The sequence below is a fragment of the Neomonachus schauinslandi genome, chromosome 6 (assembly GCF_002201575.2).
Source record: "Neomonachus schauinslandi chromosome 6, ASM220157v2, whole genome shotgun sequence".
Taxonomy (NCBI): domain Eukaryota; kingdom Metazoa; phylum Chordata; class Mammalia; order Carnivora; family Phocidae; genus Neomonachus; species Neomonachus schauinslandi.
The window spans coordinates 83,786,918-83,808,743 of NC_058408.1; the positions used below are offsets into that span (position 1 = coordinate 83,786,918).

The following is a 21,826-nucleotide window of genomic DNA, read 5'->3' on the forward strand; positions in this document are numbered from 1 at the left end:
TGACAAAATGTCATATGTCATACAGTGGAATATAATTTAGCCATAAAAAGAATGGAATACTGATATATGCTACAACATAGATGAACTTTGAAAACATTATATAAAACTAAAGAAACCAGACAAAATGTTGCATATATGAAATGTTTGGAATAGGCAAATCCATAGAAACAAAAAATAGATTGGTGGTTGTCAAGGGCTGGGGAAAGGGATGAACAGCGAGTGACTGCTTAATGGGTATAAGGTTTTTTTGGGGGGGTGACAAAAATATTCCAGAATTAGATAGTGGTGACAGTCACACAACTTCATGAATGTATTAAAAGCGAATACATTGTTGCTTTGAAATGTCCAAGTATGAATTTTATGTTAAGCAAATTTCACCTCAATATTTTTTTAAAAAATAAGTAGGGCATATTTGTGTGGGTCTCTTTCTGGGTTTTCTGTTCTGTTTCATTGATCTATGTGTAATTCCCTCCCACCAATCCTATACAGTCTTCATCACTGAAGTTACATAATAAGCCTTGAAATTGAGTAAACTCACACTTTCTTTTTTTTTTTTCAAAATTGTTTTAGCTTATATTTTTCTGCCCTTCCATATAAATTTTAGAATAATTTCTATTTATAAATGTATATCTTTGCATCTAAATTCTTGGAGAATTTTCTGTAGTTTTCCCCTCCCTGCCTCGCTTTTTTTCCTTCCTTCCTCCCTTCCTTTCTTCCTTCCTTCCTACCTTCCTTCCTTCCTTCCTTCCTTCCTTCCTTCCTTCCTTCCTTCTTTCCTTCTTTCCTTCCTTTCTTCCTTCCTTCCTTTTCTTTCTTTCTTGTACTGTCCTCACTTTTGTTACCCTCATAAAATGAATTGGGAAGTATCCTCTCCTTTTCTATTTTTTGGAAAAGATTGTGTTTGATTGGTGTTCTTCCTTAAATATCTACCAAAAAATATTGTGGGAATTTTGACAGGAATCGTGCTAAACCTTTATATCAGTTTGGAAAGCATTGGCATCTTTACTATATTGAGTCTTCCAATCTATGAATATGGTACATCTCTCCATTTGGTTAGAGCTCCTTTTATTACTTTCATCAGCATTTTTGTATTCTTCAGCATACAAGCCCTGATATATGTTTTGTTAGATTTAATAAAACCTAAGCATTTCCTCTTTTTTTTTGAGTGATTTAAATGTATTTTTTAAAATTTTGGTATCCATTGTTAGTACATAGAAATACATTTCATTTTTGTACACTTACCTTGTACCCTGAAACCTAACTGAGCTCACTTACTAGGTCTATTACTAGGTCTATGTTTTTGTTTTGTTTTGTGTTGTTTTTGTGGATTCTTTGGAATTTCCATGTCAATAATCATGTCATCAGCAAATATGTAGTGTTTTGTTTTATTTCTTTCTTTCCAAACTGTGTGCCTTTTATTTGCTTTTCTTGTCTCAATGCACTGGCTAGGACTTCCAGCACTGTGTTGAATAAGAGTTATTAAAGTGGACATATTTGCATTGTTCCCAGTCATACGGGGAAAGCATTCAGCCTTTCACCATTAAGTATGATGTTAGCTGTAGCTCTTTAGTAGATGATCTTTATCAAGTGAAGAAGTTCCTTTCTATTCCTATTTTTCTGAAAGGTTTTTTTTTTTTTTTAAATCATGAATGGGTCAACTATTTTTTCTGCACCAATTGACATGATCATGTGATTTTTTTTTCTTCTTTAGCCTGTGAGTATGATGGATTACATTGACTGATTTTCGTATACTAAACCAGACTCACATTCCTGGAACTGGTCTGTAGATTTATTGTTTTTTCATTCTGTCTTTGTCATGCTTTGGTATCAGAGTAATACTAGTTTCATAAAATAAATTGAGAATTGTCTCTTCCTCTTGCAGTTTCTGGAGGCGAATGTGTATAACAGGTATTTGTTCTCTTTTAAACATGTGTTAGAGTTCTCCAGTAAAACCATCAGTGCTTGAGTATTTGTTCTTGAGGAGTTTTTAGATTAACAATTAAATTTCCTTAATAGGTAGAGGGCTATTTAAATTTTCTATTTCCTAATGGGTGAGTTGCAGCAACTAATGTTTTTTGAGGAATTGGTCCATTTCATCTACATTATAAAATTTACACATACAAAGTTGTTTGTAATGTTTCCCGTTATCCCTTTGATATCTACAGGGTTGGCAATATATCGTATTGGTAGCTTGTGTTCTCTCTCTCTCAATCTTTTTTGGGGGGGGGTGTGGTCAGGCTTGCTATAGATTTGTCAACTTAATTGACATTTTCAAAGAACCATCTTTGTTCTTTGTTTTTCTCAATATTTTTTGTTTTCAATTTCACTGATTTTTGTTTCTTATTTTTTTCCTTATGGTTTCTTTGGGTTTATTTTGCTCTTCTTTTTCTAGATTCTTGAGGTGGAAAATTAGATTATTAATTTGAGATTTTCCTTCTTCTGTTATGTGATGTACTTAGTGAATTTTCACTACTGTTTTAGCTGTGTCCCACCAAGTTTGATATGTTCTGTTTTCATTTTCTTTCACTTTAATTCATTTTCATTTCCATTGAAACTTTATCATTGACACATGGGTTATTTAGAATTGTGTTGTTTGGGGTGCCTGGATGACGCAGTCAGTTGGGCATCCGACTCTTGGTTTCAGCTCAGGTCATGATCTCAGGGTTGTGGGATTGAGCCTCACATCAGGCTCCATGTTCAGCATGGAGTCTGCTTGGATTCTCCTTCCCTCTCCCTCTGCTCTTCCACCCCACAGTTGTGCATGTCCTCTCTCTCTCTCTCAAATAAACAAATCAATCTTAAAAAAAAAAAGAATTGTGTTGTTTAGTTTGCAACTGTTTAAATATTTTCTTGTTATCTTTCAGTTATTTATGTCTAGTTTGAGTCCATTATGGTTGGAAAATACACTTGGTATTATTTCAGTTCTTAAAAATTTGCTGAGATAGTTTTATGTTCCAGGTTATGTTCTATCTTCGTATATGCTTGACTGTGATGTGTCTTGAGGTGTGAACTTCCTTGAGTTTATCTCCAATTTCTCCTTTTCTCATGGGACTCTGATGACTAGAATGTTAAATCTTTTGTCATAATCCCACAGGTCTCTGAGACTGTTCATGCTTTTTCAGTCTGTTTTCTCTCAGTTGTTCAGATTATATACCTATTGTTCTATCTTCCAGGTCACTGATTCTTTTCTCTGTCTCTGTCATTTTGCAACTGTCCTTCCACTGAGTTTTTTATTTTGCACATATATTTTGTATTATTTTGTATTTACTTCTATTGTATAGTTTTTTTTTTTAAGATTTTATTTTTTTATTTGAGAGAGAGAGCGTGAGAGAGAAACAGCATGAGAGGGGATAGGGTCAGAGGGAGAAGCAGGCTCCCTGCCGAGCCAGGAGCCCGGTGTGGGACTCGATCCCAGGACTCCAGGATCATGACCTGAGCTGAAGGCAGTCGCTTAACCAACTGAGCCACCCAGGCACCCCTCTATTGTATAGTTTTACTTAGAAAGTTTCTATTTGGGGGGCGCCTGGGTGGCTCAGTCATTAAGCGTCTGCCTTCGGCTCAGGTCGTGATCCCAGGACCCTGGGATCGAGCCCCACATCGGGCTCGCTGCTCCGCGGGGAAGCCTGCTTCTCCCTCTCCTACTCCCCCTGCTTTTGTTCCCTCTCTCACTATGTCTCTCTCTGTCAAATAAATAAATAAAATCTTTAAAAAAAAAAAAAAGAAAATTTCTATTTGGTTCTTCTTGTATCTTCTATTTCCTTGCTGACTTTCTATTTTTTTTTTTTTTTTGGTTGAGGTTCTATTTTTTCTTTTGTTTCAAAAGTATTCTTAATTGCTCATTGAAGAATTTTATGAACACCAATTCTAAATCTTTGTCAAATAATTCTGTCATTTCTCTTATCTCAGAATTGACATCTATTAATTGCCTTTTTTCACTCTGAGATCTTCCTGTTTCTCATTATGACAAGTAATTTTCTATTGACATCTGGACATTCTGGGTATGATGTTATGAGACTCTGGATATTATTTAAACCTTTTATCTCAACTGGCTTTCTCTGACACCACTCTGTCAGGAAAAAGGGAGAACTGCTTTGTTACTTCCAGATGGAGTTAGAAGTCAAAACCCAGGCCCATCAAAGGTGGCTGCATTGATAAAGACCCCCCACTTTTTTTTTTAAAGATTTATTTATTTGAGAGAGAGAGAGAAAGTGAGAGCACATGCGTGCACGCGCACCAGTGGGAGGGGCAGGAGGAGAAAGAATTCCAAGCAGCCCCACAGGGCTCCATCTCACGACCCTGTGCCAAAACCAAGACTTGGACGCTTAACTGACTGTGCCACCTAGGCACCCCAAAGACCCCCCACCTTTAGTTTGGGATCCCAAACAGCTACACTGGGAACCAGAACTAGACCAGTCCTCCCAGATGGTAACAAGGTTGGTGGTTACCTGAATGTCTGTCCTCAGGCAGAGCCCACTATGCCAGCTGTATAACCCTGTGTCCTCAGGAAATTTCTCTCATGCCAAGTCATCGGAAGCACGTGGTGACCCAGTAGCCAGAAGAGCAGCTCTGGCTTTGAGAGAACTAGTAATTGTCAGTGGCAGCAAAAATTAAAGATGCGAAACGAGCCCGAAGGAACCTTGTGTATATATCCAATTTAAAAGGTGACAGTGTCCTTCTATTTCAGCTCTGGCTACCATCTTTTGTCTAGACTTTTCTAAGGCCATCCTATCCCATGAATAGAACTACAGTCCATCCATAACTCCATTCTGGGTTTGCTATATGAACAGACACCCCTCAAACTTCTCATTCCAGCCAGTCACACTTCCCCATCAAAGAAACAGGAATAATTCTCCCATAAATAGTCTGTGTGTGCTGACAAATGGGAATATGAAGAAGTATAATTAATTGCTGTATTTAAGTGCCTCCAGTGAAACCTTATAAGAGAGAAGGTGCTTGTCTTAGGGAGACACATCAGGAGGTGAGAAAGCAAAATTTGAAGGGAGGAAACGAGCTTGGTTATTTGCATTCCATATTAACATAAGGGAAGATGCTTTGGAGTAAGTCAGCCTATCTGGAAAGGCCTATGACTAGGCTGTTGGCCTATGGCCCTCAGGACGATGTTGCCTAGCAATGAACAGGCACTTGCCAGGCAGGTGCTAGGAAGAGTATGTGCAGAGAGATGCACACCTAACATGTACCAGCATTCTGTACCCCCCTTGAGACTGAGGCATGAGATACAAGCCCCCGTTTTCTGTTTGAGCAGAATTGATGTTTATGCAATTGGACAGTTAAGGCAGAAATCCAATTACTGAGCTAATTAGCACCTTTGAATGGTAAGCACCAAATGTACAGGAGGAAAGCACTGGAGAAAAGCTCAAATTACCCAGTATGGCTGACAGTTCACCTTCTTAGAGAGTCTGGTGGAGAGCCAGAGGCCCTGGGGTACACAGGCAGCTTAGCTTAGTTATTGCCAATCGAATTTAGCACTCTACGTCCTATAGCCTTATGAAAAGATAGCTTTCCAGTTAACGTAGTTTTAGAAGGTGTTTTCAGTCCCCAAGGAGTTTGGTAAATGACTTTCCTTTGGCTCAGCCCCACTTTAAAAATTGTTTATTCTGCTGCTGAAAATTCCATTTGTCCTAGGTCTTCAGGTTAAATTAAAATTCCATTTAGGGACTTATTATGCTGACATGGGATTTCGGCCTTCATTAGAAAGAATTTTGTTGTTTGCTGTATTTTTCGCCACCCTGGGCTCTTTTACTTTCAAAGCTGACCCAAGGTATTTGGAAGAAAAACTGAAGCAGTAATAGAACAGAGTGATGGGGTTAACAGCCTTTTTGAGATGCAACCAAATATTCCTTCTCTCCAACCCATCTGCAGAACCTGTCCCACAAAGCTCAAACAGGATCTCACCTAGATGGTTCTCAAATATCTGAGACAGATGAGAAAAAGAAAATACTTTTTTTCTTAGCTCCATCTAAGTATTTTTTTAATCTTTCTGATTCCCAAGAGACAAGTTCACAACAGAATTCTGCATTCTGAGGTTTCCTTTTAAGTACCATTACTACTAACAAGTGCTTGTCATTTATTAAATCACACTCAGGATGTCAACGATCATGTTTAACTCTAAGTTAGTGGCGGCTAGTCTCCTTTCTTCTTAGCAGGTGTCATGAGAGAAAAATTAATGTTAGAAACAGCATTATTTTGAACTCTTCATTTATTCATGCCAGTTGTGAGCAAGGTGTGTCTTCAGGCAACTTAGGGTCTGGTGTAAGAGGGGGATATAATCAAATAATCACACAAAGAAATATATGACATGGTAGAGTCAGCCTACTGGGTTCAAATCCTGGCTCCACACTCATGTGTGGCCTTGGGTACTGCAGTTAATTTCACTGTGTCTCAAGTTCCTTCTTGGAGGGAATGGGTGTGATAATAATACCTATCTATAAATAATATCTATGTAATAATAATACCTATCTATGAAGTTGTAAGGATATAATGAGTTAACTCACGTGAAGTATTTATGAAGAGAAGTGTTACGGAAATATTAGCTGTCATCATTGTTAGTAATATTAACTATGACAGGTTCCCCACAGGAGAGGTATGACGTGTGAAGGAGCATATGACATGAGTCTCACCTAGAGCAGGTGTCAGGAAGTCTTCCCTGAGAGCGATACTGGTGCCAGACTTGAAGCACTAGAGGTGTCTGTCAGGAAGACGGGTGGGGTAATAAGGACTCCAAGTAGAGGACGCAAGAGTTGCAGAGGATGGCAGGGAAGGCAGGGTGACAGGAATAGGAGGTCAGGGCACACTGAAGATGTGGAAAAAGGCTAGCATGGTTGGACCAGAGAAAGCAAAGTCAGGAACCAGGCATGCTAAAAATCAGTTTCTTCAAACTTACATGTAAGCCTGTATTCAATGATATATTTCTAGTGAAAGCCCTTTCTTAATGTCTTCAGTTTAACCATATGAAATTGCCATCTTTGTACATCATGAACAGTTAAATATCCAAGGTCATGTGGTTGAAGTCAATCTCATATTTCATCCTTCAAAGGATGATGAGACCACCGCTGAAGATCTGAAATAAAGAGACGAAGCAGGTCAGGCACAGTGTCTCTGAGCAGAGCTGACTGTTGCACTTATAAAGGCTTTCTGGGACATGTGAAGTTCAAGGACGGCTGAGGTATTAGAGGCAGAAGTGGGTTGATACCATTGGCACAGACAGTTACCTGGGGACAGTCTCCTTTCTTACCTGGGTGACAGTCTGATCAGTCGCCCCTCACAAGTCTGGAGTGAGTCTGTCCCTCACTGGCTGGCTTGCAGAAGCAAGGGGCCACATGGGTCGGCTGGCTTACTGAGGCTCTGAACGGAGGTGAGTTGTCATAACTGGAGAGATTTAAAACTGATTCTGATGGCCATTTGTTGCCATGGCTACAGACAATCTCTCTTCTTTAAGTTTGTAAGAGCCGATTTCATTCTTGTGCTTCAACAGAAGAGAGGCCTATAAGAATGCTCCCAGTGCTTGAAAGCAAGTGTCTCCCAATCCTGAGTTGTCATCATCTCTCCCCTCCCCATGTTTCTTGTACTTTTCCCTCTCTTTGTTATTGTGAGACCCCTCTTCCTTCCTGCAGCATGTCACATAGGAGCAATCACCCTGACTGGTGAGTTCCATGTCCCCTGCATTCCCCACCACACAGCCAATTCTGTAAACCAACTCTCTGTCCTTTGTAATGATCTAGTTGTGAAATTTTACCCTTTTGTGGTCCCTTCTAGCACACGGCGCATGGATAATTCCAACACGAGACTGGTGGTCCAAATTGAAAAGGATCCAGGTAAGAAGATACTTCCTTCTCTCTTTTTAACTCCTTATTTCCTTATATAGATGGATTCCTTCAATCCAAACAGGGGAAATGAGTACTCACTCTTTTTCGTCACTGTGGAGATGATGTATGTCTCGGTAATAAATATGCTGACTGGAAAAATAAAACTATACAAATAGACTGACCAAACATCCTGATTTGGTTTGGAAATGCTTTTTTCCATTACTTAGAATTGATGTGGTACATGTTCAGTATAGAATGACTCTGTCAATGAAGACATTTTAGTTTGTGTGACAAAAGGCAAATACAGACTCTAAACCTTGCTTTTGTTCTTGTAGCAAAAAAATTCTTAGGAAAATCGTCAGTGTTGTGATGTCCTCAAAGGCAAATGATTCCCAGATCTAAGATCCAGAAGTCTTAAGAAACTTCGTTCAACATTAAGCTATGGAAGGAGTTACCTTCTAGGAAATTATTTTACTTTTTGCTTTCTGTATTCTGTTTCATTTTTAACCATTCTACCTCTTTTTTCATCATATCAGAAGGCAAATTTTAACTCTTCTCTATTTTTATCCACTTCACTCTCTCCCCTGTGCCAAAAGGTTTGTCTAGGAAGAGTGGTATCATGTCATTACCTATATTTGAATTGCATATACATGATTAATTTGAACTCGTAATTTGATGTGGGAAAATACCTAGAGAGAGAGGTTTATTTTTTGTTGACCTAAAGTTCAACTCGTCAGTACAACTTGGCGGGGGTGATGCACAACTATGGGACTCTGTGATATTGCAGGGCCATTGACATTAGGCATATGGACAGTTTCACAAGTGCATCTTCCCTCCAGTTATTCATAATCGTTGTCTCATTTTAATCCAATTACATGGATCTGTGGTCAAGGTGTTCTTTCTACAAAGAGTCCACTTCGGTGGCTGAAACCATTTTTGTTTTTTTTAAATATCAAACAGTTTGAACAATTAAGCAAAAATTAATTCTCTCATTCAGGCCTTCCCTTTAAAAGTGGCGGAGACCCAAAGTAATCTCTAATTAAGGTCTTGGGATGCATGCTGATTCATCATTGAAAATGAATTGAATGGCAGGTCAGGCAGGCTTCATCTGCACTGAAGACTCAGCATACTGATACTTCATTAGACTACATGACATGACTCAGCCCACAGAACAGTTTATTTCTCTCTGTTAATCATAATTAGGTTTATAAGTGCCCTAATTTCAATTTGGTCTTCAACTGTCATGAATGCCCAGCAAGGGTATTTATAATTTGATGTGTTATCTTAGAGATTTCTTACAGGTGGATCTGTGCTCTTCCTTATGTAGGAAGGGGCCAGCCTTCACCTTCCTGCACCCCCAATCACGCTCCCTTTCCCCAGGGTCCAGAGCAAGGGGAGCTCTGTTCAGATCTGCAATCCTCATCTGGACCTTCCCTGATGCTGCCTCCACTCCAACAGACAATCTAGAAGGGAGCCTTGAGTTTAGCTTTAGGCATTTCCTCTTTGGGGAGACTCTGCTTCTCTGACTTTCCAGAGCCAGAAGTTTACTCCCAAACATGAGAGGCTCCTAAAATAAGAGTACTGAATGTAAACATTTCTCCCAGACCCTCCTGGCACTTCCTCCACCCACAAGACCACGGAGCAGGAGGGCGTCCAAATTTATCCAGTCTTCTCTTTAAAATCTTTCTGTCCTTCATCATGAGAGATCTGATAGAGGGAGTGGAAGGGAGATTAAAGGAAATACCCATAAGCCTCCAATCCCACCCCCCCCACACACAACTTTCCATCTCCTCTTCTGTACCCTTCCTTTACTCCTCTCTTGGTGTCATTATCCACCTAATTCAAATGGCTACAATTAAACAAGCAAACACGTAACTGCTGGTAATGCTGAGTCTTGACAAAGATGAAGAACAGCTAGAACTCTCAATCACTGCAGCTGGAGGGGCTACAAACATGGTACAGCCACTTTGGAGAACAGCATCCCCACTCCTAGGTAGTTACTCAAGAGAAAACAAAACTACATTCACATAAACTTCAGCTCATGAATATTTTTGGTGGATTTCCTCCTAATCACTACAACTGGAAATAACCCAAATGTCCTCCGATGGATGAATGGATAAACAGGCTCTAGGACACGCATACCACAGAATACTACTCAACACTAAAATGGAACAGACTGCTGGGTACAGCAATATGGGTGAATCTCAAATGCATCTTTCTAATTGGCAGTTACATGACTATGCATTTATTAAGATTCATAACATTACACACTAAAAAAGATAAATTTTACTCTACATAAATTATCCCTCCATAAATCTGAATTATATATATAATTTAAAAACAGTAAATGACATCTGTATGATGTATCTATGTGTATATAATATGCAAAAACATGTATTTGTATATAACATATAATACTAGTAGTAATCATTTATATTGTAGCATATATATATGAATTGATGCTGTTTATTGTCTCTATTCCTCAATGACTTTGATTTCAAAAAGCTCCAGGAGTTACTTGACAGGTGTGTTCTTAAAAACAAAATTCTCTTAAAGAGGCTATAGGACCTATGGTGTTATCTATGATTCAACAGATATTTAGTTAGTCCCTTTTGCATGGTAGGACTTCTGCCAGTGTTGGGACACAGAAATAAGCAAATTTAGACATAGATCTGTCTTCCTTCATGTCATGTCTTCTTCACTTTACTTTCTCCACTGCATTGGAAAAAATCAAATGTGAATCAAATAACTATATATACACAAAAACCGAAAGTCAGATTCCAACTGTGACAAGTGCTTCAGAGCTGAGGATCATGGTGCCGAGAGCCAGTAATAGGGGATTTGGCCCAGCAAAGTGGTCAGTGGAGGCTTCCCTGAAGTAGCCATTAAGATGAGGTCTGAAGAATAGTAAGTGTTCAAAAGCCAGAGAGGAATGGAAGAGCAACCCAGGCAGAAAGATTTGTGTCTACAAAGGCCAAGGTGGGAAGGGCATGTGAGTCCCTCCACTGGAAGAAGTTCTATGCTGGGCATAAGGGAGAAAGGAGGAGGATGTTTGTGTGAAGTGAGGATGGAGATTGAAATAGGGAGCAGATCCCACGTGCCCCTTGTGTGTCCATATATCCTAGGTTTGCTCCTAACTTACACCTATGACTGTCCCAGCTTTTACCTGGGAATGCTAAATTATATGGGATCCTATTATAGGTGATGCAAAGAAGACTTGTTTCTATCTTAAGAGCACTGAAAAACCACTAAGGGCTAGAAGGTGATGGGGTTGAGGGGTCCTAGATAGCACATTCAACTTCTCAATTTGAAAAGCTCATTCTGGCTGAATTGTAGGGAATAGATGAGGTGGTAGGTCCTAATGAAGATGCACCGGGGAGTCATAAGACTAGTGTGGCTGCCCACGTGAGAAATAATGCAGCTTGGAATAACGTAGGGGTAATGCAAATGGGGAAAGGTAGAAAGATGCAAAAAATATTGAAGAAAGTAAAATTGAGACACTGGCGTGTGAAGGAGTGGGAACAGAGATCCCTGGGTTATGGCTGTCTGGGTGGTGGTACCAATTGCTGAATTAGGCAACAGAAGGGGGCCCGACCTAGGCATGCTGAGATGTGGAGCATTTGAGACATACAAGAACAGATGTTAAGTGAACAAGTAGGTACACAGGTCTAGAGCTTAAGACAAGAGACCTTACCTGGAGGTATGAATTTGTAAGTCATCTGCATTAAGACAATAATTTAATCCATCTGTATAGAGGAGACTGCCCAGAAAGATGATAAAGGAAAAAAAAATAAGAGGGTCTCACAAAGTCAACAAAAATGGGCAAAGTATCTAAAAAGCCTGATTTACCCTTGACCAAATGACAACTCATAGTTCCTAGGTCTGCGTGTATAGGAGTAGGTACCCACTGATCTTATTTCTTGTTCTGTCTTTAGGGAATGATGACAACAATCTTAATTCCATCTTTTATGAGCACCTGACAAGGGCCCTGCAGGAGTCCCTGTGTGGAGACTTAGTTCTTGGTCGGTGGGGTAACTACAGCTCTGGCGATTGCTTTATTTTGGCCTCCGACTACCTCAACGCTTTTGTTCACCTGATTGAAATTGGAAATGGTCTTGTCACCTTTCAGCTTCGAGGACTGGAATTTCGAGGTAAGAATCTCTTCATTGTGGAAGGTGTTGGAAGCCGGTTGCCTCAATTAATTATCGTGCAAAGCTTTCATGAGAAGATGCCATGAAAGAGCAAGAATTTAATGCTTGTCCTATAGTTGGAGAATGAGGGAGCTGGTTACACCTGCCTTTATTTGTGTATTCTGATACAGACACATCCCAGTCATCTGAGGGAGTAATGAGGTGAAACGTGTCGTCTGATGTAAACCTTGTGGCGTGGCGAGTCAAAACTTCGGTTTTAATCTTTCTGGGAAAAGCTCAGAAGTGACAGGAGGTTGTGGAGCATGCATGGGCTCTATGTGGGGTCAGCCAGGCCTGAAACAGAACCTACTTCTGTGGGTTTCGGGTGTTGTGGTCTGTAGTGGGCCATTGTTCCGTGTCTAGCTTTTTCTCTTCAACTGTACGATGAGAAAAGAAGAAGAATGGCGGCCTCATAAAGTTGTGTGACTTAAATGAGGTCATGTATATGCGGGCACGAGGTGGATGCTTATTGCTTTGCAGTTATTGAGTTGACCTGAATCTTGAAAGCATGACCCTAGTTTTCCCATTAATACGCCGTTGGAGCTGAGTGGTGGAGTGTGCAGGGATTAGCATAATAGATGTGCTCATGGGCCTTTCTCCTGTGTTCTTTGGTTATTCCCTCATTCAGTACATGTTTTTCTAACACCTCCTCTGTGTCTGGCTGAGTTCTAATGCTGGAGGTGCTGTGGGCACGTGACCTGAAAGACTCTTACCCTTGTGGTGTTGACCTTCAGCAGGAGATGTGGAAAACAAACAAGTCAACAAATGAGCAAACTAATCACAATGGTGGAAAGTGCTATGAAGGAAGCAAATCCAGTCTGTGACCGTGATCACTGCAGAGGGCGGGGCTGAGATGCTGCTACATTAGATGGGGCGGCCAGGGAAGGCGAACAGGAAGAAGGATGTTGTGGACTAGGAGTTTCTGAGTGCTACATGGATGAGCGGGGAACCCTGATGTGACCAGAGCTATCTAGCAGGCCAGCAGCAGCGTGGCACAGGATGGGGTGGGAGCCCAGGCATGTGGGGCCTCCCAGTCAGGGCGAGAGGCTGCATTTATTCTGTGCATAATGGGGAGCCATTAGGAGTGTCTCGTAGTCACCCAAACAGGAGAGGAGGGGGAGACAGAGAAGTACAGGGAGATTTAGAGGTGGGAAGGGCTGGGCTCAGCGTTGGGGAGTGCGGGAAAGAGGAGGCTCAGCATGCTCCCCAGTTTCCAGGTTGAGTACCTGGGTGGACAGAGGTGACTTTCCTGAGACTGGGAAGCCTAGAGGAAGAACGGCACTTTTGGGTTTGAGAGTGTCATCAAGGGCTCCATGTTGGATATTTACTTTTTAAATGCCCTTGATTCATCTAAGTGGATCTGTCATGTAATTGGACATAAGAGCCTTATAGTCATTCAGAAGATATTTATCAAGCACTGGGCTAGGTGCTGTGAATACAAAAGTGCAGGGCCCCACCTTAAGGAGCTTGGAGTCTTGCCGACAAGAGGCACATACTGAGCAATAAGCATCATGGCAGTGCCAAGCATGGGGCCCCACAAGGACCAGAGAAGAGGCACTGGGATCAGACTGGACTGTGGGTCAGCTTGGCAGAGGAGAGGCTGCAGTTGGAGGGGAGAGGAGAGCACATGATGATAAAGAGGCGCAAAGTAGCCAGATGTGGTTTCCAGGTGGTTTGGGAGAAAGGGGTCCCAGACAATGCTGGAAAGATGATTAGGAGCCAGGTCATCACCATCCAGGACCTCACAGTGACAAAAACACACCTTTTAGCCAAGAACAAATTGCCATTATTTTATATTTTTAACACAATTACCTAACTCTTTAACCAAGCTTTTTGGTGCTAAGCATTAGTTTTGTGAATATCTGTTACTTGTATTAGCATTCCTAAATAAGTTTGTACAAAAGAGAGGTTTTTTTTTTTTTAGATTGGTGGGTTCTGTGGTTTAAGCATGTATTCTGTGCATCCTTACAAATTTTAGGAATTGAATTCAGGGAACTTATTTTGGAAAAGGTTATTGGGCCAAGGGAGTAGTGATCCAATTCTGCAGAATAAACAGAGAAGCTGTGTTTTCCCTGAAATTTTGCACAAATGCTAGAAAAATGCTGCAGGAGGTAGTACAATAACGCAACAGACTTGTCTAATTTGAGAGCTTTTAGGTTTTCCTGGAATTCAAAGGAAGAACTTTTAAAGTGAGCCTGGTTGAACCTGAGTTAGAGCTTCTATCACAAGAGCTATATGACTTACAGCTCCTTTGGCAAACTGATGCTTGAGTTTAAAGGCTTCCAAGTTAACTGGACGTTAGAAGTGTGCAGTACTTTGCCTGTGAGCCCCGCATATCACAAACAGGCGTTCTTCTTGACCCACCACCCTGAGTGTTTGGGCTTCGCCCCATACCATTTTGGAGGGCATAACCAGCCATCACAAAACGTAATGGTTTAAGACAACAAGGATGTCTTCTTTTACACTGTTGTGTGGGTGGCTGGTGGTTCTTCTGCTGTGCTCACCCTGGGTTCCTCAGGTAGCTGCCTTCAGCTGGAAGATGAACCAGGCTGGAAGGTCCGAGGTGCTTCATCTGGAGCTGGCCACTCTGGCCCCGTGGCTGTCCTCCGGGTGCTGCTCAGTGTCTAGGGGGCTGGACTAGGTGTGGTCTGGGTGGTCTCGATGTTCCAAAGGGGGAACATGGCCACTGAAAGGCCCTTATGGCCCAGTCTCTGGGGCAGGCACCATGTCACTCCCACCATGCCCTATTGGCAAAAGCCATCCCCAAGGACAGCTCCAATTCATGTGGTAGAAAGTGACCCTGTCACACAGCAGGAGTCACTGGGGGCCAGTATTGGAACAACACACCAGACTCCCGAAGCTGCCTCAGGAGAACCCAGAAGGAGGCTCAGAGCTGACATGCGTGTGCTCGGGCCTGAGACAGAGGCAGTTGTGTTCGGGGAGACTGCCCAGGAGGGTCTCCCCTAGGTGATTTTTCTCCCTCCTGCCAACTACAGGAGAAATGTAACCTGCCTATAAGAATGGCCTAAGCCTAGTAATGATGTCTTGGGAACAAAACGCCAGTTAACCTGCCCCGATAGTGCTCACTCCTGTGCCATATATTTTCTTTGACCTAGTTCTGCTGTAGATTGGAACACGGCGCTATTAAGAGAGCAGGACAAAAATCTAAGTTACGTTGTAGTTGCAGGAGGGATCCAGTTGACCTAAAATGACTCTTCCTTTTTATATCTTTTTGCAATATATATTACAGTATTCCCAGGGAAGATCTTGTTTTCTTTCTCCTCCTTGAGTATTTTTCTAAGATCCCCCTTCAGTGGTTCACTTTTTTCTTCAATTCCCTATTTTCCCAAATAGCAGGCTTTATTTTGGTCAATTTTGACCTACTTCAGTATGACCTGGGGCAGTCAAAACCCAGCTGTGCTGGTTCTCCTCTCTGAAGCACACTGAGCTGTCAGTGGAAATGTGAGCTGCTCACAGCACAGACTGAGTCTAGGAAATGAATAACACACCCTGGAGGAAGAGGAAGACAACCTCCCATGGCCAGGGAGCAAGAAGTCCACCTGTCCATTTCTCACTGCAAGGGATGCAGTTGTATCAATAGGAGTTTTTAATTGCAAGCAACAGAAATCAACTCTAGGGAACTTAACCAGGAGAAGGGTTTATTGGAAGATATTGCACGGGACACAGACTTTCTGAGAAGGCTGGAAAAGCAGGCTTGGTGGCTGTAAGTCAAGAGCCATGTCTAAAATCACACCACAGCACTGATCTCATGAAGCAGTCACATCCTGGGGACCTGGGCACTACCCTCACTTTATTGACACTATGGTCCTGGATCCTGGATGCTGCCCCTGCCACTGCTACCCCCTGAATCTGGATAAAGAGCCCCTGCCACCACCTCCCTTACAGAATACGTCCCATGCATCTGCTTCTTTGTGTCACCAGCACATTAGTCAAAGTCTGGGGTGCAGCTCATGGATGAAGCAGAGACCACATCCATATGCTCTAGATGCAAGGGTGGCCTGGAAAGAGGGTGTCTAAGTTCTTAGTTCCCAGAGCGGAAGATTACCACTGCCTCTTGCCAGGACTCATCATATGAGTACGTTGGTTGAAGTCATGCTAGCTGCTGTCATAGTTAAGTCCCAGATCTCTGTGACTGACACAACAGATGTTTCTTTTTGAACTCACATAGAATCCGATCATTGAGAGGAGGTGGTGGGGGTAGGGGCTGGTTCCCTTCCACACCATCAAGGATCCTGGCTAATAGAAGCTCTGCCTAGTCCCTATCACATTGCTTTTGAGGTCACTCTGAGCTTCAACATGAAGCTGGCAGGGAGTGGAGGATTGCCTGAAAGATTGTTTGGGGACAGGCCTAAACCTGGAATACATCATCTGTTCTTATATTCTATTGTTTAGAAGTGACATAGCTGTAAGAGAAGCTAGGAGATGTTATCTAGCTGAGTACCCAGGAGAAAAAGTAAAAGTAAAAAGTTGGTGAGCAGTTAGCTAGTCTGGCATACTGGGTAATTTTCCAAACATACAATAGAGATTTAGATCCTGGATAGCCCAAAAAAATAATTAAGGTTCATGACACATCCTTTTTCTGTTGGCTGGTACTGTAGGGAATGATTGAAACCAGTTCAAACTAAGAATACATATAAGGAAGCCACATTTTTCTGTCCTGCTCCTTTTGGCTCATGTATCCTAGAATAGAAATAAATTCTTTACTTTTTAATGTAAAAAAAACGGGATTGTGGTGCCCTTGCTGCTCTTGGGTTTATGAGTATTACTTGCATCTACCTAACCAAGGAGGCTTTCAGGAAACCATTCAAGACTTGACAGATTAATCATTGGTTTTAAATCTAAGTCAAGGTAATAGATAATGCCCTTTAGAAGGCCAGCAGTGTGAGGGGCACCAAGTTCAAGGTTTTTCAAAAGAAATGGAATCTATTGGATTTTAAGTCCCATTAAACCATCACTGTAGGTGGATACAGAAAAATGGAAAAGCAAGAGTTGATTATCAGTTCAATCCATTTCTGTTCTCCTTTAGTCTTCCAGGTGACCCAGGCTGATGGGTTCGCCCATTTCTGTTAGAAGGGGAGACAAATGAATGAGGAGTCACAGTGCTGTAAGCAAGAGAAACCAGGCTACTTGAAAATACTGTCTGAAGAGGGGAAGAACCAAGAGTAGGAGCCATAAGTAAGAGGCACTGGAAGGAGTCTCTTATGACATGAATGTGAACTCTGAGCTAGGGACAGAGCACTGGCCTGTGAAGATGACACCTACCCTCAGAATGGCCACAATCCCATTGCTTCCTCCCACTTAAAAAATGGGAAAGTGAGGAGCCCGGAGGTGAATACATTCTGCAGGCTCACGGCTAGTTAGTGCTGGAACTAGGCAAATGCACATGACTGTCTAGCTCTTAACCAGAACATCTCTTTCTACCTGAAAATTTTACGTTCTTCTTTTGGATATTTGTTTGGATTTGTACTGTAATGCTTATTTAGTTTACAGAACACCAAGTAACTGGGGTAAAATGCCTTTGGTCACTGGCACATCCTTTCAAAAGTTCCACATTATTTTTCTAGTTGCCAAAAAAAAAAAAAAGCAACCAAAAGATATTTAAGATAACAAGATACTTAACAGAGCATCACAGGTTACTTGGCCTCTCAGATTCCATAATTGGAACTTTGGTGTGATTTCTACGTTCTTAGTGTCTTTCCAGCTCTGACGGTCCATCAAGTCAGGAGGTATAAAATACTTCCACCATATGATGCACTTGGGGGAAGTTGAACCTGTCCTCTCTGCTGGAGTCCAAGTATAGTTCTCCCCCAGGGAGTAGGTCCTGTTGGTGGCTATCCCAGTCTTGAGATCACGGCTGCAGACTTCCTGCTAATACAGTGCCACACAGAGAAGGTTGGCACCCCTGAGCATTAGTGCACCAGCTGGTGATAGGACTGGGCAGTGAAGCAGAGTAGAGGGATTTCAGGCAAAGGGAAGAGGAGGGCTTGCTATGATGGCAAGTGACAGAATCCCAAGGGCTGGGAGGATGGAATCCATAGTAGCTCGTCAAGAGGAGGGAAACATATGGCCCAGATGCAGGTAAAAGATGGGCGTGAGATGGAAGAATGGATGGAGTAGGGGGAGTACAGTTGGCCAGTATGAAGAGCCCCCGTGGGGTCAGGGATTGTGATGTTAAAGGAAGATGTGTTAAGGTTGCTCGTGTTTTCCCCTAAGCCACCTGCAGCTTCATGGGCAGAGCTGGGCTTAATCGGGATTGAGACCAAGTCGACTGAGTGCCATAACGTAAACCAAGGACAAGGGAACTGACAGCGTGTGTAAGGGTCTGATGATGATGGCATTGGCTGGCCACGGAATGCCAGCTGAGAGAGGAGGAGTGAGGGTATGAGAGAGGTGGAACTAGGACCCGGTGAAGAGCTTTCTGGATCCAGGAAGGGTGTCAGGGTTGTTGAAGTTGCAGCGTTAGAGGAAACGAGCTGGAAAGACAGGAGGTGGTTGCGGGAGAGCAAGAGGTTTGAAACTAACACTCACAGGGGGAGACAGTGTTTGGTAATCACAGCCTAGGGTCATGGCCATGGAAATGAGTGGCTGAGGTTGAGTGGAAGATGGGATCATTAGAGGAGTGGGAGTCAGGGGCCAGGATGCTGGAAGGAGCATCTCTGTGGATCCTGAAATCTCAAGAGGGATGGCCAGAGGTATGCTGAGGAGTGCCAGTGACCCCGGGCCAGAAGAGGGGAAGAACCAAGAGTAGGAGCCATGGACCAAGTCTCCATGGACTTGGAGTGACCTAGAGGGCCCTGGAAGGAGGCAATGAGGGAGAATGGTGCGGGGTAGACAGAGAGAATGGTCTGACAGCATCCCTGAGAAGCAAGGGATGAGCCCCCCTTGGGAGAGCTGCAGAGGGGACAGGGAGAGCCAGCTTTCCAATAGGCACCAAAGAGAAGAGGAGAACATGCAGAGAAGTTGAGGAATAGATCATGAGTTCCCGAGGGCACAGTGAAAGGATCTCCAGAGTTTGTGGCCTGGGTGGAAGTCGGGTGGTAGTTAAGATCAGGTCAAAAAACGTGATTTGTCCAATGCTATGGCAATTAGGCTATAGGGGGTCCTGGGCTCCCCATGGCAGATGACATGAACTGCCATAAAGCAACATTCTCTCAAGGGTGATGAAGCGGATCCTATCATCTAAGGCTGGGTCACATGCAGGGAAGTTTTGGGGCTACTGAGATGGAATTTAGTTATGCATGCAGATTTCATTAGCCTCATTAATACAGGACTGCTACATTTTTATCACAGCAAGATTAGTTTTCCAGAAATTTTCTAAGGGGAGGTCTTAGGAAATATTAGTGTCATTTGATAAAGTGGGGTTTTGGAAACCCATATCAGAAATGAATGATGTTGGGGTGCCTTGGTGGCGCAGTCGTTGAGCGTCTGCCTTCAGCTCAGGTCATGATCCCAGGGTCCCGGGACCGAGTCCCGCATCAGGCTCCCTGCTCCGCGGGAAGCCTGCTTCTCCCTCTCCCACTCCCCCTGCTTGTGTTCCCTCTCTTGCTGTGTCTCTCTCGGTCAAACAAATAAATAAAATCTTTAAAAAAATTGCATGCTGTTATGTGGACATTTACCTTTTCTATTAGTTGTCTAACTATACAGTTTTCTGTCAATTTATTCTTTTCTCAGTATTTCTTTAGGATGAATGATCCTGAATTTGAATATAATTTAGGTTTCATATATGCATTCCCATGGGACCAAATACTTCCAGTGTTTGCTCATACAGTAGTTCAAACAAGAAACCATACCAATATAGATTACTTTGTCCTCTTATTTAGAACAAAGTCGTGATGAAAATTATGTTTGTTTTTAAGTCCTTGTATATCTAGATCATGGAGATCAGGATGTGACCATGATATCGGACACGTGGCCACATACAGTGTCTGGGTCAATAAATGTTTCTTGATAATAAAATCATAAGTCATAATTTAAAAACCAAATCTTATTTTCAGTATTCTTTTTTTTTTTAAAGATTTTATTTATTTATTTGACAGAGAGAGACACAGCGAGAGAGGGAACACAAGCAGGGGGAGCTGGAGAGGAAGAGGCAGGCTTCCTGCTGAGCAGGGAGCCCGATGCAGGGCTCGATCCCAGGACCCTGGGACCATGACCTGAGCCGAAGGCAGACGCTTAATGACTAAATCACCCAGGCACCCCTATTTTCAGTATTCTTGCAAAGTTTATAGATGCAGTTCTTTATTCATGCAGGCTGTGAAATATTGATTCAACCCAGTGCTGTTAGACTGTGAGGCTCTCAAAGGCTGAGACTCCTTGTCTTATTCATGTCCCTCCTCCAGTGTGCTGACTGGCTCATGCAGGATGCCCAGTAAATACTGGTTGAGGGAGAAAGTAGAAGCCGTCCAAGGTTTCCTGAGCATCAGTTCTTTGCCAGGTACCATACTAAGCACTTTAATTATAGTCCTCATAATATTCTAGGATATTCCTTATAATAACTCTATAAAGTGAGCAGGTGTTACTATCCCTACTTGAGACATAAAAAAATCGGGGGAATGAGGTTCAGTAAGTTGCTCCAGGCTTCACAGTCCACAGTGGTGGAGGAGGGGTAAGCACATGGATGTGGATGTCCCCAAGGTCCATGACGTTTACAGTACACCACACTGCCTTGGAGGGGACAGAGGGAGGGATGGAGGGAGGAGGGAAGGGAGAGAGGGAGGAAAGAGAAAGAAAAGAATAAGTAACCATTTTTTAAAAATCTCTCTGGTTGTTGAAACTTAGAAGTTTTACCTGAAAGTGCTCTTAAATCTTAAGATGGTATCACCACCATTAGCAGCTTAGTTTCTTGAATGATCAACTGCCTTAGCAACTGTGAAACCTGGAAGGCTCTTGCAGAATGAACGTGGGAAGCTCAGGCACGGTTATCAGGATGAGCCACACATTACCAGCAGATCTGGAAAACATCAAAAAATGGGATTTATGTGCCTGTTTGTGTGAAACGTTCTCGGCCATCTCATAGTTTGGTTAACACCCCATGATCACCGGCCTGTGGGGACATTTTTAAAATATCTGTGTCACTAATCTTATCTAAAGTTAATCCAACCCAAACCTTTCTCCTAACTGGCAAATCCATGGAAAGCCATAGCTGTCCCACTAATCTTGAAACTATCTAGAATTCTTTCTTCTCTATGACAACATTCAAGTCATTAGCGAGTCCTGAGTTCCTGTGTCTACATGGCTCGAGTAATTGGTTAAATCCCTTGGGTCCAAACTTTACCCATAAAATAATAGGTTCTCCATTCAGAATTGCTAAACACCGTATTCTTCTTCATTTCAAATTGTGTGACACGTTAGTGAGAGAGACAAAACCATACTTGTCTAGATAGCCAGTCTGGGAAGGAAAGGGGCTTTCCTGTTGGACATTCACAGAGTCTGCATATTTTAACAACACTCAAAAATAAGTTTGTTGGAGAAAAGTAAAATAAGACAACTTGGAATTAAATATGAATGAGAAAGTACCTGACTCTTCTGTGTAAAGTTGAGTGCATTGGTTTTCTCATCTGTGAGGGGGGCAGGAGGGGGAGAAAAACCATAGTATGCACAGAGGTAATTATTATATATTTCAATTTTCTTATATCTATGCTTCAAACCTGCCCAATATAAGTTACCATGTACACGAAGTGACTTGGTTCATTTCATGTTCTCCTAGGGGCTGGTAGAAAAAAGTAAATTCAGAGAACTTTTGCTTATAATTTGTGAAGCCTTATTAGACAGTGTATGATGAGGGGAAAATAC

At 42.3% G+C, this 21,826-nt stretch overlaps 1 protein-coding gene across 1 annotated transcript in view; it reads left to right on the plus strand.

The window, feature by feature from the left end:
* The window catches only part of PCNX2 (pecanex 2), a 302,267-nt gene that overhangs the window by 239,311 nt on the left and 41,130 nt on the right, over nt 1-21,826 (plus strand). The window contains exons 24-25 of the mRNA XM_021696119.1: nt 7,774-7,832; nt 11,759-11,974. Of these exons, the coding sequence (XP_021551794.1) occupies nt 7,774-7,832; nt 11,759-11,974 (275 nt within the window). The remainder of the gene's footprint in view (nt 1-7,773; nt 7,833-11,758; nt 11,975-21,826) is intronic.